Here is a 14,738-nt window from a genome sequence, read left to right as displayed (position 1 = left end):
TTTCAAGATCTAACTCATGGAGCTTTCACAATAACCTTTTAAAATTCTGACAGAATTCACAGAAAAGCTAAATCAATCCATAATATTGACAGCGCATCTAAACAACATGACTCAAAGAAACAACAGCTTACATTGCAAAATCTGCTATAGTAATGTCAAAGCAAATAAAACATGTTCAGACGAAAAACATGGACCACAAAGAGAGAACAGCAGAAACCAGCGCCCAAAACAACAGCCCAGTTCCTGATTTTGATATTTGCTATATGCAGTAGACAGGACAGATATGTTTTCTAATTTCCTACCTGTATTTGTCCTGATTTCCAGTTGAGAACTTGAAAAGAGTTGGTCTTCTTAGAAGAAAAATAGAATAGAAACGGTAAAATAGCTCTGTCTTCTACTCTGAGCTAAGCGATCAGCTCACAAGTAAAGGGAAACTATGGGGCATTCACATTCCCACAGATAACAGCAGACATGTTTATTGCTACTGAGGGCAAACGCTCCCTTTTATTATTCTAAAGCTGCATAAAAGTCGATCATCTGTTATCTACTGCTCTGATTATAGAGGACAAATCAGTATTGATCAGCAGAGTCGTAACGCCTATCTATGAATTATACAGTTAAAAGGCTAACCACCAGAATTAAGCCAAACTGCTCAGGGACAAATGGGAATATATTCAGCAGACTTTGAAAGTGGTTTATTGAAACAAACTAACCACGGACGTCAAAAGTATATATTTCCACTGGGCAAACACAAATTTGTCCGGCTTATTAAAAGAGATGAGACACTCTGATCTCATCTCATTTTACCTCCAAGATGTGATCAAATCTGTTCTACTTTACCTCCAGATTGCCCCAAGTGATTCACAAATCCACCGCGTGGAAGTTGAACGAAAACAGCCTGAGTGAAATATCCAGTGAGCCTTTAGGTCTTTCAATCATTACCAGTAGTCTCTAAATGAACAGCTGCCTCTGTGTTGTATTAGCCCTTCTCCGGCTACCATTCACCTTTTATTTGCCCAAAGCAGAAAGAAATGTTAGGTAGGTGGAGATTGTGTGCCACATCTGTGTGCGTTATACTCCACTTCCTTATCTGTCAGCCAGAGCTCTGCTTCGTGTTCCGATGTCAGAGTGTAATAACACAGGATTAAACACCATGAAAAGTAATACTTTCATCCAAAACACCAGTAAAGTTAAAGGAAGATTTTTTTTTATGTATACATTTCTAAAATTCAGGACTTTGTTCTCTTCCACATAACAGGAGTTCTTGTCAAGCACTCCCATTGACACAAATAGAACAGAGGACTGGTTTGACTGGTTTAATATTATTAAAAAAAAAAACACACCCAGGCATATTCAGATCCCATACAGTTATTTGTACCAAACCTTAAAGGGTATCAAGTCATTAAATGTGACAGCAAAAGCAAAATGTGTGACTACATTTTTATGATGGCTTTCTGCCACCAAAAAAGGAAGACAGACTGAAACTAGCCTAGAGGAACAAGTGACGGTCTAAAAGTGGCACAGTTCACTAAATCAACAAATCCTTCCATGGTTACATAAATTTGTCAGTAATTGCGTTGTGTAAGTTTCAAATACATTGATAGTCATACAAAATGTATAGTTAACTATATTGACATTAAAATATATATATATATATATTGTTTTCAACAGGCATATCATTAGATCACTTGTTAAATATTTTCATGGTTACCTACTCCATAGTGCCATAATGTACCATACAAATCATTAAATAAAGAGTTATAACATATTGAAAAAGTATGATCTAACAAAATACTCTGTGCATAACACAGATGTAATGATAGCAGCATAAGTCTAAATAAAAGACATTTTAAGGCTGGAATAATATTGATTGGTTAAAGTTGTAGGGAGGTGAAAAGAGCTGCAAATAAATGCTATGTCCAAATTCAGTCGATAAAACCTCCACTGTGGTTCTACTTTGTGTTCTGTAGCAGGTTTCAATAAAAACCACACCCACCATTTGGTTAATTATCGCCTCCCTCTGAGTAAATACATTGTCACAGATTTATTTCTTCAGAGACAAATCTGCCTTTTATCTTTTGTATTCTGCTACCTGCCTTGTTGCCTCTGCAGCTTCTTTTCTCTGGTCAAAGACGCAAGTTAATTATATTTTCCACCGGTATCAGGTCTTTCTACTTTTGAATCTGCAGACATAACTTTTCTCTTCTCTGCAAACCGGAAGCCTGTGTGTTTGAAATATTTTCGTATTTGGGATATTTTTAAGTTCCAACCTTTGCTTGGAATGCTTGTGTAGTTGAAAGTTGTATAACTATGAATATAAAGACCAGACCTGTAGTCTCGTGGTCTATATTTGACAAATTACTAAAGCAAGAATTGTAATGATGCCTTTTGTTTTCTTTGTAACCCATCTTTATTGTTTGCCCTTCTTTAAAATTGATTCAGAGACAATATTAATTACAGTGCAACAAAATACCAAAATAAATATTACTGACAATGATCTTGTAAATTATGTAACACCATGCCTGCAACTATCAGAACATGTTAGTCGTGTTGGAAAGTTAAAAGCACCATGTCATGTTTTCAGGATCTGAACATCAGGGGGTGTTAGATTGAGAGGAGAGATGATCAAACTCAACTAATTTTGTTTCCTTGACTGATTCCTGACTTCCTGTTTCTACTGTAAAATATCCATCCATTGTACATCTATTGTCTATATCTGCTTATCATTGCAGGGCTGTGGGGATGCTGGCGCCTATCTGCCGCAGTCATTGTGTGAAAAGGAAAAGTACACTCTGGATAGATAGCCAGCTGATCGCGGGGTAGCACAGAAACACACAGGACAAACAACCATGAATGCACACACTCGCATCTAAGGGCAATTAGAAAGACCAATTAGCCTAACAGTCATGTTTTTTGGAGTGCTGAAGGGAGCTGGAGCACCAATGCACAGGGAGAACATGCAAACTGTATGCAGAAAAACCCCAGGCTCAGATATGAACTGAAGATATTCTTGCTGCAAGACAACAGCACTGCCAACTTTGGCACCATGCAGCCTATTTTTAAATATAGTTTAATTAAAGTAATGGTTCACTGTTTGGCTGGACGGACGGACGGACGGACGATGGACAGATAGATAAAGAAACAAATGGTCATGATGGACATTAGATATTCAGAAAGCGTCATTGAATTTAATTTTACAGATGTTTTTCCATATTTCATGATTTCCACATTCTTCATTACTGAGAATATATATTCTTCATTTTGTTGATTGTCTCCAAGCCCAGATTATGACTGAATTTCTGTTAGAACATGTGGATTTACTGACTAACTGACCAAATAATCAGGAGACTTTTGTTGTCAATTTCCTCACACATTCCTTTTCATGCCTTCTTTGTTGATGAAACAAAATTGTCATTTCTCCCATCAGCAGAGGGTTGCTGAAATGTGCCAGCTACTGTCTAGAAGTAAAGCACCTCAGGAAAAACAGCTCCTCCTGCTAATTTACTGACTAAGCATCATTAGGGCGGTACATTGTAGAAGTAAGCCACTTAAGCCTCAAATAGATATGCATTTGATAATGCTTAAACATTTTATTTACATAGGCTGAGCCACTCTGAATTGAATGTGTATCTTGCGTGTGAAGAGCCAAATTTTTCTATTATTTGTTGAACACAATTTTAATGTGGTTTTGAAAGTCTAACAAGCCTTTCTTATTGTTCTCACAAGCTTACAAAGCACGCCTTAGTTTGAGGTGCCTAGGCTCCCTTTTATATAATGTCTTTAAACACACACAAAAGCATAAATTTGCTGTCCAAGTGACCTCAACACCCTGAAAAGCCACCTTATTTTTGCAAATATCTGCAGGCACCAAATACAAATAATAATAATAAAAAAAAACTATTGCAATCAAAATTTCTCAAAAACAAATTTCTAGTTCCCAGCTCATTGTGACAAAATCCACTTTTGCACAAGTCGCTCAGACATTAAGGTTTCTGAGTAAACTTTAAAAGTAGTAAAAACCCACCTTGAGTTTGGAGGGAGACATGGGGCTGGACGGAGCGTTCATATCCAAGTTGTACAGAGAGGAGAAGTCAGAATGAGGGTCACACTCGGATCCCGGCCCAATATCTGTGGAAACGCTCATCTGGTCGTAGCTCCTGGTGGAGTAAAGCAGGAAGCAGGCAGAGAAGGAGAGGGGGGCGGGGAACCGAGAAACAAGGATGTTATGTCACTGGCTTTTGTTTCCCCTCTCATTGTACAGAGTTAAGTTTATGTTTTCATCATGACTTTTGGGATAGCTCTGATGTGCAAAATGTGCTTCTTGCATCATTTAATGCAAAAGGTGACGTTTATTCAGCTCCACAAGCGGCATGAACGGGGACAGTTTCCCTAGAAACTAACAATCCGTAAAAACAACACCTCCAGCTCAGTGTGTTCAGGCGCTGACAGCTCTAATTGTTGTGTTTTCCTAACACCACGGTGTAAAGTTGACAACACACACAAAACTGAGGCAGAAAATGGACACCGTTCACTCTGCTGCTGAGCAATTAGAGCCTTGCTGAGGATTGTGGTACGGGTGTGGGGTATTAGGAGGTGCTTCTGTTTCTGAGGAGTGGTTTTCTCCGCAGCTCAACTTTTTTTGCTTCGCAAATCATAACGAGGCTGAAAGCCTAGCAGTCATTCCAGCTTATTTCAGCATTGCAAGGGAGGATTTAGCGTACTTTATCTGGCAGCAGAAGAAGCGTAACACGCAGAGGCTCAACTGGGATCAGATTTTTCTGACAATGCCTACATGACAGCTGATATTTAAGACACTACTGCACACATTAAATTATATGAAGGTACTTCATCAGAGCAACGTGCTGCATTGTAGTAGCAGGTTTACTTCATACACAGTACCACAGTACATGCATCTTTGCAATACCGTGTTACTCCACAAGGTGGCAGAGAATCACAACTTTTGAGAGAGAACCCTGGCAGACACTCAACAGCAGTAATCTGTTGAACGCAGACCTAAAACATAACCAATACACTGCTAAAGTACTAATAAATCTTTGTAGTTGCTCAACCTAAATACAGACTGTGTAAAATAAAGTTTAAGAGAGCAAGACTAGGAAAGTTGTAGAGAACTCGCAGACATGTGGCTTGCATGCCACGCCTTACTTGTTACCATCATTTTTTTTATGTTCTCCCTACTGACACAGATTTCCTGGACAAGATGTACGTACTGATACGAACATGTATCAGCATTTTTATTTATGAATTCACATGACTGTGCAGATGTTTTTTTTTGTTTTGTTTTGTTTTGTTTTGTTTCTGGCAGAAAAAGGGGAACAAAATAAAAGATTTAAAACTTAGCTGCAAAAAGAATTCAAGTATTTCCCCCAGATGCATAGAGGTTTGTGGCTGTAAAGTGATACAATTTAAAGTATAAATACTTTTGCAAGGTGTTGTTGGCCTTCTGTTGTGTTTTCAAGAGTTGCTTCCTTTAGGTGCCTTCTTTTTGTGTGTGGCCTATTCCAGAAGCAGCAAATGTAATAGAGAGAAGCTGCTAATCACACAATTACATCATATGATTCTTACTAATAAAACTTTAGTTCATGAATGATCCAGACCTCACCAACATTTTTAAATGTTACTGATGCCAAAATACTTCGGGAAAGGATCAAGCTGTGCAGCTCCTGTCTCTTCCTGAAGCTTTTCTTAGAACGAAGACATTAGGTAAGAAGGTGTGGTGTTTTAAACATACAAGAAGACGGAGGGGGAAAAAAACACCAACAGGCACAAAATATTGATTTATATTTTTTTCCACTCTGATTTCACATCAGTCACAGACAGACCTGGTTATTCCAAGTCGTTTTAAAATACAGTTTCCACTAATCAGGTGTTATATTGAATGAGGGTCTTTAAAATAATCACCTGTTACTTTATTTTCAGTTTTTTTATGTCTGATAGTCATATAGCTTTTGTTGTATGCCTGTTGTCTGTTTTCAGCCTGACCAATCTGAGCGAAGTGACACCTTTTACTTTCACAACGCCTGATAAAATTTTAATCTTATTTTTTTTTTCACTTTAATGCACAATCCTTCAGATTTCCTGTGTTTCTTAAAAGTGACTAATCTTTCTCCAGTGAAGCAAGAATCAACTAGTCAATTCTAATCGAACGCAGTCGTGAGAGAATGAATATTTCGCCACAGTCTGATCGTGCTCGTACACGACTGTCATCACGGTCCTCTGATGTCACCCTGCTTGAGGCGAGACAGTCCTGCCGTCCGTGCCTCCAGCATGAGAGCTGATTTATCGTGTGCTGTTGGCTGTCATGCCTTCGGTGCACCAGCGGATGGATATGCCCTGCAGAAGTGCAGCTGCGCCTTGTGGCATCCTGGTGTTTCTCCAAATCAGAATTGCGTCCGTGTTAAATCTACATAACTCGCTGCCAACCCACATGTCAAAACAACATTGTTCCTCTTTTTATTTTACAGCTCGAGTGATACGATTAATCGACATTTTAGCATATTTATACATTTGACGTCGCTTCTGATGATGATGATGGAAATATAAGTATTTAAATCCGTTTTAACATGATGAATCTAGTCTCAGACGCTTCATAAGCGTCTTAAATTTAACTTCTGTTAAACACTGATTTTCTTTTGCTACTTCTATTGTCATGTTTTTATTTTTGATTTGTTTATGAGCTAAGTTTGAACATGTAAAATGACTGAAAAACCCCTGATCCATATCAATAGACATTAGCTGACTAAATAATAATAATAATAATAATAATAATAAGCTATATAAAAGGTAAGTTTATACATCACCAAAAGACCTATTACCTGATAACTGATTAACTTTGTACTCAAACTTGTCATCACATAGATCTTGCAGGGTTCCTTCATTTATAATTTTCTTCCTTTTACAGAATAAAACTTCTAGATTTCTCAAATCGTTTTACGTCATCAAGTGACAAATAAAAGAGTTCCCTATGAATTTACACAAAAAAAAAATGTCTAACTGCTCAGAAAAAAAAAAGACAGGTAGTAACCAATGAGCAAACATGTAAAAGAGAAAACCAAAGGATGGAAAAACAATGAGGCAATTAAGAAACAACTGGACAAACAAACAGAGAAGCCAATAAACAAAATGGAATAAATGAATGTTCACTGATTGTTGGGAAAGTAGTTGATGTTTTCTGACAACCACTCATCAGATTTGAGTCTGCAGAGGAGGTGGAAAAAATATGCAGGTTATCTGTAGCTGAGAACCGGATGTCGACTTTAAAACACAGCTAAGAGGAATTGTGACTGATGCTTCTTTGTTGCACAGAAACTCCTGAAAATAACCTCCAGCATTTTTCAACTGAGGGATGACTTGTGTGAAATATGTCAACCTTGGTCTATCAGGCTGCAGGCACAAACCGGCTCCAACACGCCTGAACCTCCTGAGTTGCAGACAAAGCTCCACTGTTTTAAGGAGACTTTTAATGAGGAACGTTTGCTTCTAAGTCGCTAAAACGCCATGGCAACGGACAATTCCTCAACCATATATCTTTCACAGGTTTGATCTAATTAAAATGGTAGTGAAGGATAGCTGTGTAGCGATACAATCAGCTCAGGAAACGAAATGACAAATGACATTGGGTTCACAAGAACAATGCTTTCTTCACAAAAGTAGAAATCTAATGTCAAGATTTCACAAATCATGTTTCGCAAGGCATTCTCTGTTATCGATGTGAAATAATTTGACCTATCCTAGGTTATTCTAAAGCACTAAAATTGCCTTTTTTGTGTTGTTCACAAACAACTTAAAAAAATATGTTGAGTATACAAAAATTAGTCTAGTTATAATGAAGCAAATAGTATTACAAATAGCATCAGCTAATGTTGTGTTACAGTAAACTGATAAGAAACTTTAGAGAAAAGAATTTAATGCAAATTGAATGAATGAATTTCGATAGGAGCGGCCATCTGCTCTGTGAACTTATAAAACCGTGTATCTGAGGACAAAGCTGCATTCTTCCCTCCCACCATCTGAGGAAGGAGGAGACCAGCACAGAAAATAAACTAACATGACCTTGAATTGTTTCAGATCTGACCCTCTTCTAGCATTTCACAGAACCAACACAATTCACCCAGATTCCTCTACAGCGATTTTTTTTTTTTTAAATTATCAAACAAGTTGATGCAAAGGAAATGACCAGCCTTCATTTCTTATGAGACAAATAGGTGAAATTAGTCAAAAATGATTGCAGTAAGCTCAGTAAAACTGCTGCAGCCACTGTATAAACTCAAACAAGGGATGGAAGAGATTCAACCAATGACTCAGACTCTCTTTGGTAGACCAGAGGCTTAATGAGTCACTGGGAGCTGTAGATAGACGTTAGAATGTTTCAAGAAATCATAAGAAACCAAACCACACTCAGTGCTGCGCACAACAAGATGCAAGCTGAGACAAAACAAAGGCTGGACTTCTGCTTGTTGTTAATTCTTTCTCCATGGTCAAATTGCTCAACACTGGGATGAGATGTAGCAAAAGGAAGAATCTGGCGCTTTGTTTTCTAACATTTACTCCACAGACAAGTTTGATGCAACACAAAGACACAAATAAATGTTAAGTAATAATCCTTGCAAGGATTTCTACTGTGAATCAAAAACAGCTCCTGTTCATAAGAGCGCATGGCGATGCATAAGGGAGTGGTGGTAAGGACTGCTGCAGGGCTGTGTTTGCCAGAGAGAGGGCGGTTCTGCAACAACCAGTAGGCTGCAGCCGTTACGCTCCCATCTGGACCAATAACCGCAACCAGGGAGCGCAGTGCAAAACAAGCCAAGATGTTTGCAAAAGCTTCCAAGCATTCGTCCGCTCAAGTTCCAGCGACCTCTCCTGAACTGGTCTGCATGGAGACGAGTGTCTGCTCTGCATCCTGCAGAACGTCAGGTGCTGCGGAGGCGTGCTGTATGTCATGTTTACAATCAGGGAGTTTGCACAATACCACATGAACAAAGAAACTCCTAGTAATGACATGTTGATTTTGGAAGCACAGATAGACTCCTTTACTGCGATTTTCTATTTTTTTGTCTTTGGTTCCAATTCTTCTAAGCCTCTTGTGTTTGTCGATAAAACAATATAAAAATCTCTCAGGTTTAAGCTCATTAATTCATAACTAGCATAAAAAAATACTTTTAATGAAATTATGTTAACAACTGCAAAATCTGCAAAACTGAAGTGGTGTTCAAGATGCAAACACTGACTGCAAGTAAAATGCCAAACAAAAATATGTGATTTACGCTAAAAGTGACAAATTCATGCAAGTAATTTACACAACTGTGGTCAATGGTATTAAATAAAGATTGAATGCATCAACCACAGGTACTTATAATGTAGTCATAATAATTATGTTTAAAAAACATATTATGACCTTGAATACCTTTGGCAGGTTTTCGAAAATCTTACATGTTAAATAAGAATCTGCACTTTCATATGAAGACAGTTTACACTTAAATGTCACTACTGCCAATATAGAATGCTAAATAAAGTCAGTTCCAAACACTTTTTTTGGTTCTTATAAGTAATACTTTGTTTTACAGTGGCTGTTATTTCACAGACAGGTTTTAAAATGTTCACAACTTCTAATACAAATGCTGGTTAGTGGTCATTCGCAGTGAGATGGATGTGCACAAAAAGAATTTAAGTGATGTTGGTGATTATATTACCAACATCACTTATTATATATTATATATACTAAGACTTTTACTGACAGGTCAGACTTCCCAAACCTGGAGAACAGGAGTCGTCTGCAAAACTTTGCTTTGCATCATGCAAGAATGAAATGATGTTTCACTGCTCTATAAAGAATTCAATGGCGAATAGTTTAAAGGGTTTTTTCTCAAACTGACAATCAGTTTATCATATATTCATAAGTATACTCTGCTTCAAACTGTTATTGAGAATTTACAGAGTACCCTTATTGTGTTCACTGAACTTTTTTTTATCTCAGCTGAGAGAATGCAGAAAAAGGTTACAAGAAATCACAGCTAAGGGAGAGTAACTTCCTCCAACCTACTTGTCAGACGCGAAAGTTTTCTTTCGCGTCTGACAAGGTGGTGTGGATGGACTTGTTTTATCAGCTGACAGCAATTACACTGAATTAAAATATATTGTTTTCTTGAACTGTTTAAACATGTTTTCAACCTGCTGGTGTCTGGATAAGAAAACAACCTTAGATATTAATTAGATAGAAGATTTTTTTTTATGAAGGGAGGACAAAAGGGTGTAAATGAAACCAATGATGTGGAAAAAGGAGGGGCTCAATTAAGGAGCAAACTAAGGAAGGAGAAAAGGAATGAAGGAAAGAAGAACGACAACAAACCAATTGAGTGAGGACAGAAACAGAGACTGAAGAAAAGAAGGACAGACTTTAGGGAAAATGTGAAGAAGCAAACACATAGCATTTAGATAAGGTGATATCCAAACTTATGCAGACCTGGAAAATACTTCAATCAAGTTTCATCCAGTTCTATACATTTCCAGACTGTGTGCTAACAATCCAACATGCTGTAAGCACTCCTCAACCAACGAAGTTGGTTATTGATCCCCTAAACCTTTGGCTGTATTTAAAAATAATCAAATATCATGCAAATCTAAATCTAAACCTTTTGGGTCAAAACAAGTTTTTAACTTTTATATGTATAGCCACTGCTTCTAAGGTGTATAAAAATATATATACATAGATTTTTACATATTTATTAAAACTGTCAATATGTCATGATATTGTAATATGAGGCAGATAGTCCTTGACAAAAATGAAGCTCCCCCACTACTACTGTTGTTGTCTACAAAAATGCATCTCTCCAACTCACAAACAACCAATCTGAGCCAAGAGGAAAGTTTTAGCGCTGTCAATCACCCTTGTGCACACTGCTTTGGGATATCCATGAACCACAGTGAGTGAGTGCCATTAATTACAAATGGAGAGAACATGGAAAAGTGGGGAACATTCCCTGGATGAGCAGACCTACCATAATTAATCAACACAGCACAAAAGAACTGCAGGCCCAGTTTTCCTCAGTTAAGGTCATTGTCTATGACTGAAAGAATGAGTCAAGACAACAAGGTCATCTTTGGGAGAGTTCCAAGGTCAAAACTACTGCTGACTAAATATGACTAAAGGTCTTTTTCACCTCCCTCATAATTGTTGGTATTTCCCAAGATTTATTTTTCATAGTTTGTGGGAAATAACAGTCAACTGGGAATTTAATTCATTTACATCTGGGTTATTTTCATTAGTAAAATGAAAATAACCCAGAGGAAGAAAGAAACAAATGACTTTCACATTTCAGGGAGACAAAATGATAATGTTTATAAGAGCTGCATTGAGCTCGGTTTCTGTGAGTGTAAGATAATAACTTCAGTTTTGTTTCTGTTAAGCTGAAGAAAGCTTTAGTGCATCCATGCTTTGGTTTATTATAAGTAAGGCTGCAATGATTTATTGAATGATTCGAGTACCTTGATTATTAAGGCAATTTATCTGCTTGGAGGCTTTGTTAAATTATTTCTTACTATTTAGCACACCGTGTTCCTGGCATGTAGTTTTAAGTCACAACAAGTCAAAACTTATGGGACATTATGGAAGACTGAACACAATGTGAAAGCTCTGAATACAGTTTTTCAGGAGACAATTTCTGCAGGAGGATTCTTTTTTTTACCTTGAAACCTGTTTAAGGTTTCAAAAAAAGGCATCTCACTGTAAAGCATTCATATGCCACCGCATTGCACAATCTCTGGCCCTTCCCTGGAGCGACAGGCAAGTTTTCAAGTGATTTGTTTTCACCTTCTGCAGGAAATTGTCACTCTGAACTTATGTTCCTGGTCAGTAAGAACAGAGAAATTACCAATACTTTAGATAGACTTCTTCTAGAACACCTGGACCTGTGACCATCTACCTAAATTCCTCAGAAAATAAAAATGTCTCATAAAGTCATAAGATTGTTTTTAGAAATGAAGTAATATCTGCACTGCCTAATGGTTTTTCTCCTGCTCAAGAAACTCCAGTGGGCTGATATGTTGGGACAGTTTTTTTTTAAAATGTGTTGGTTTACTGCCAAAAAAACACAAGAAATCGGATTGTGGATTAACTGGAGCTGCTTTAGGGAATGACAGATGTGTTGATGTGTGAGAATTAGAGAATGGCATACAGATTTATGCACATTCCAGTCTCTGAGACAAAAAAGTCCAACGTGGGATGTATTTCCATTCGATTATTTTCACAGTCTGATCTGCAGATTACAATTTGGCTTATATAGAAGGAAAAAATGTGCTCTACTTGCAGCTGTCCAGCTCTACTTCGGCTACATTTTTTTTGGTGAATTGTCCCAGCACACGGATCCGTGCTATAAATCATGGTGGATTTTATGAGGTTGAGCTTGACACGCCCCCCTGCAACAAACCAACCCCAAACCATGATGCCTCTGCCTGGGTGTACAAAATGATGCTTTGAACTTTCCTGAATAGTAATTGGGTGTCATTATCTGCGAGTCCCGAAATAATTAAACTATTTATATCCCACTTGTAGATCTCTTGGACTTGCATGCATTTCAATATCAACAGTGTCAAGACTTCTTTTAGTATCTTTCAGTCTGTTTTTGGGATGGACTTGATTTAATTGAAAGCTATTTTACATGGAGTTATTGTTTCGAAATTCTTCACAGAGATACAAATTTAAGAAGCTGCTACATTTTTTTTTGTAAAGCCTTTTGTGTAAAGCCCTTCCACAGCTCTAACAAACTCTGTGTAAATAACTTAAACTTCAAAGCATCGTTGAAAAAGATTTTAATTATCTAAAACATGTTCAGCAGAGCACACAGTAACTAAAAACGGGTCTGCGTCACTATGAAACATGCAAGCATTAACCAATGAAAGAGCACCGTTTTCACCAATCACAAACAAGACATCCACAAAATGGTGTTGGAAAAAGAAACAGGTGAAAATGAATTCTGGTAGCTGTACTTCACATGTTTTCTGGACAAAATTACTTGTGCTCTTTCACACTGTAGTGTGTAAAAAAAACCCAGTGACTATTGTGTGTGTTAACTAAATGTCCTGTGTAAAATATCCTACATATAGTTACATCTGTGGAAATCCAATGTGTGTCTGTTTGAATATGAATAAGTAGGTGTGAACAGGTGTGTGTATACAGCATTGAACAAAGGCTCAGGTCCAACAGTCAAAAGCTTCGGAGGTCATGTTGTACACACACACATTCAAATATGGTCTGAGCCTTTTTAATCCAGCCTTCCAGTCTGTTTTTGTGGATCTCATATTTGTAGATCTGTTTTTCTTTTTTGGCACCAGGCAACACTGTGTTGGCTCATTTGTTAAGGAATTGTACCTCACAAGAACAAAGGGGATGAAAAGATGTAGTTTATAAAATAAAAAATACTTATAAGCATTAGTTTGGGCAGATCATTGCTGATCTGTCAAATCCCTTCTACTGCATTTGCGTGCACAGACGATGAGAAGGCAAAAGTAACATCAAGTGATTCCTCATTTGTCAACCTTAGACATAATGAGTTAAACAATGTCTTGCACACAGCATAGTTCGAAGACAACTAACAAAACCTGAATGGTGGCATTAAAGGCTTCACTGGAACCGTCTTGTTTTCAGTTAGTAATTAGAGAGAGTTTAGAAGCATTTGTTTTGATGAATGACCTCTGAAGTTAATGTGCTCACGTTTTTGACCCAGCATTTCTCTGTACGGAGCCATGTTTTTAGCAACTACTTCTAGCTAACATATATGTATCCTTGGGATTAACATTATATTAGTCTTGGGCTTTTAATAAATTACATTGAATTTTCTTTTTTCAGCATGTAACGATCATATAGTAAACAGCTTTGACACTGATGGTTATCTGTAAAAGTTTTAGGATCGTCTATAAGGATCAAAGTTTTACTTACAGGTTCAAAGTCTGCAATATAAAACACATACATATAGCGCGATTGCTGCTATTGCTGAATTATACATAGACAATATTAATAAAGCCACATTTTTCTAACACTTTGAAACCCCATAGTCGACACCTTCAAGCATTTCCACAAGCCAAATTCCTTCTTAAGATATAAGCATAGATGTGGTATCATCATGCTGGGGCCTGTTGAACTAAGCATGCTAGTACTGAAAGCATAATTAAAATAGAGAATAACCTGTTAGCTATAAAATTCACACAAAATCAGCTCTTAGATAATTGAAACGCATGTTTGCTGAAAAGGAACAATGACCCCCAAGTAAATCAAAACTGGTTACATAATTGGAAAAGGCAAGAAACTCATGACATGTTTGACATCTCCTTTGTGTTAACTGTTCTCTTATGTTTTATGTTCACCAGGAGGCTTACAGCACAGGTTTCCCCACCTAAAAACATATGTAGGTTGTCTGTCAGCTCTGAATGACAAATCAGTGATTCATCACCCATTAAACAAAGGTTTTATAGTTGGAAATTTCCCCTAAAGCATGATTGTCATTTTTTTAGAATTTATGGATTAAACTAAACTAACAGGACCAGAGTTCAAGAGAAAGATTACAGCAAATCTTTCATAACATCTTCCCCAGACAGTCAGAAAGATCAGATTTGAGCTCAATAAAGTAAAAAAAAAAAAGGATAATCTCCAAGAAGATTAGCATTATTAACAAAACAGATACGAATGGCAAAAAAGGAATATTATTTATTAGTTCAGTTATACAGAGAGA

The 14,738-nt window shown here is 37.2% G+C and overlaps 1 protein-coding gene across 1 annotated transcript in view; it reads right to left on the bottom strand.

Moving 5' to 3' along the window:
• The window catches only part of crybg1 (crystallin beta-gamma domain containing 1), a 41,119-nt gene that overhangs the window by 23,305 nt on the left and 3,076 nt on the right, over positions 1–14,738 (bottom strand). Inside the window, exon 2 of the mRNA XM_007574848.2 lies at positions 4,025–4,157. Coding sequence (XP_007574910.1) covers positions 4,025–4,157 — 133 coding nt within the window. The remainder of the gene's footprint in view (positions 1–4,024; positions 4,158–14,738) is intronic.

The sequence above is a fragment of the Poecilia formosa genome, unplaced genomic scaffold (genome assembly GCF_000485575.1).
Source record: "Poecilia formosa unplaced genomic scaffold, Poecilia_formosa-5.1.2 Scaffold8, whole genome shotgun sequence".
In the NCBI taxonomy this organism is placed as follows: domain Eukaryota; kingdom Metazoa; phylum Chordata; class Actinopteri; order Cyprinodontiformes; family Poeciliidae; genus Poecilia; species Poecilia formosa.
This window is presented reverse-complemented; position numbering and strand designations above follow the sequence as displayed.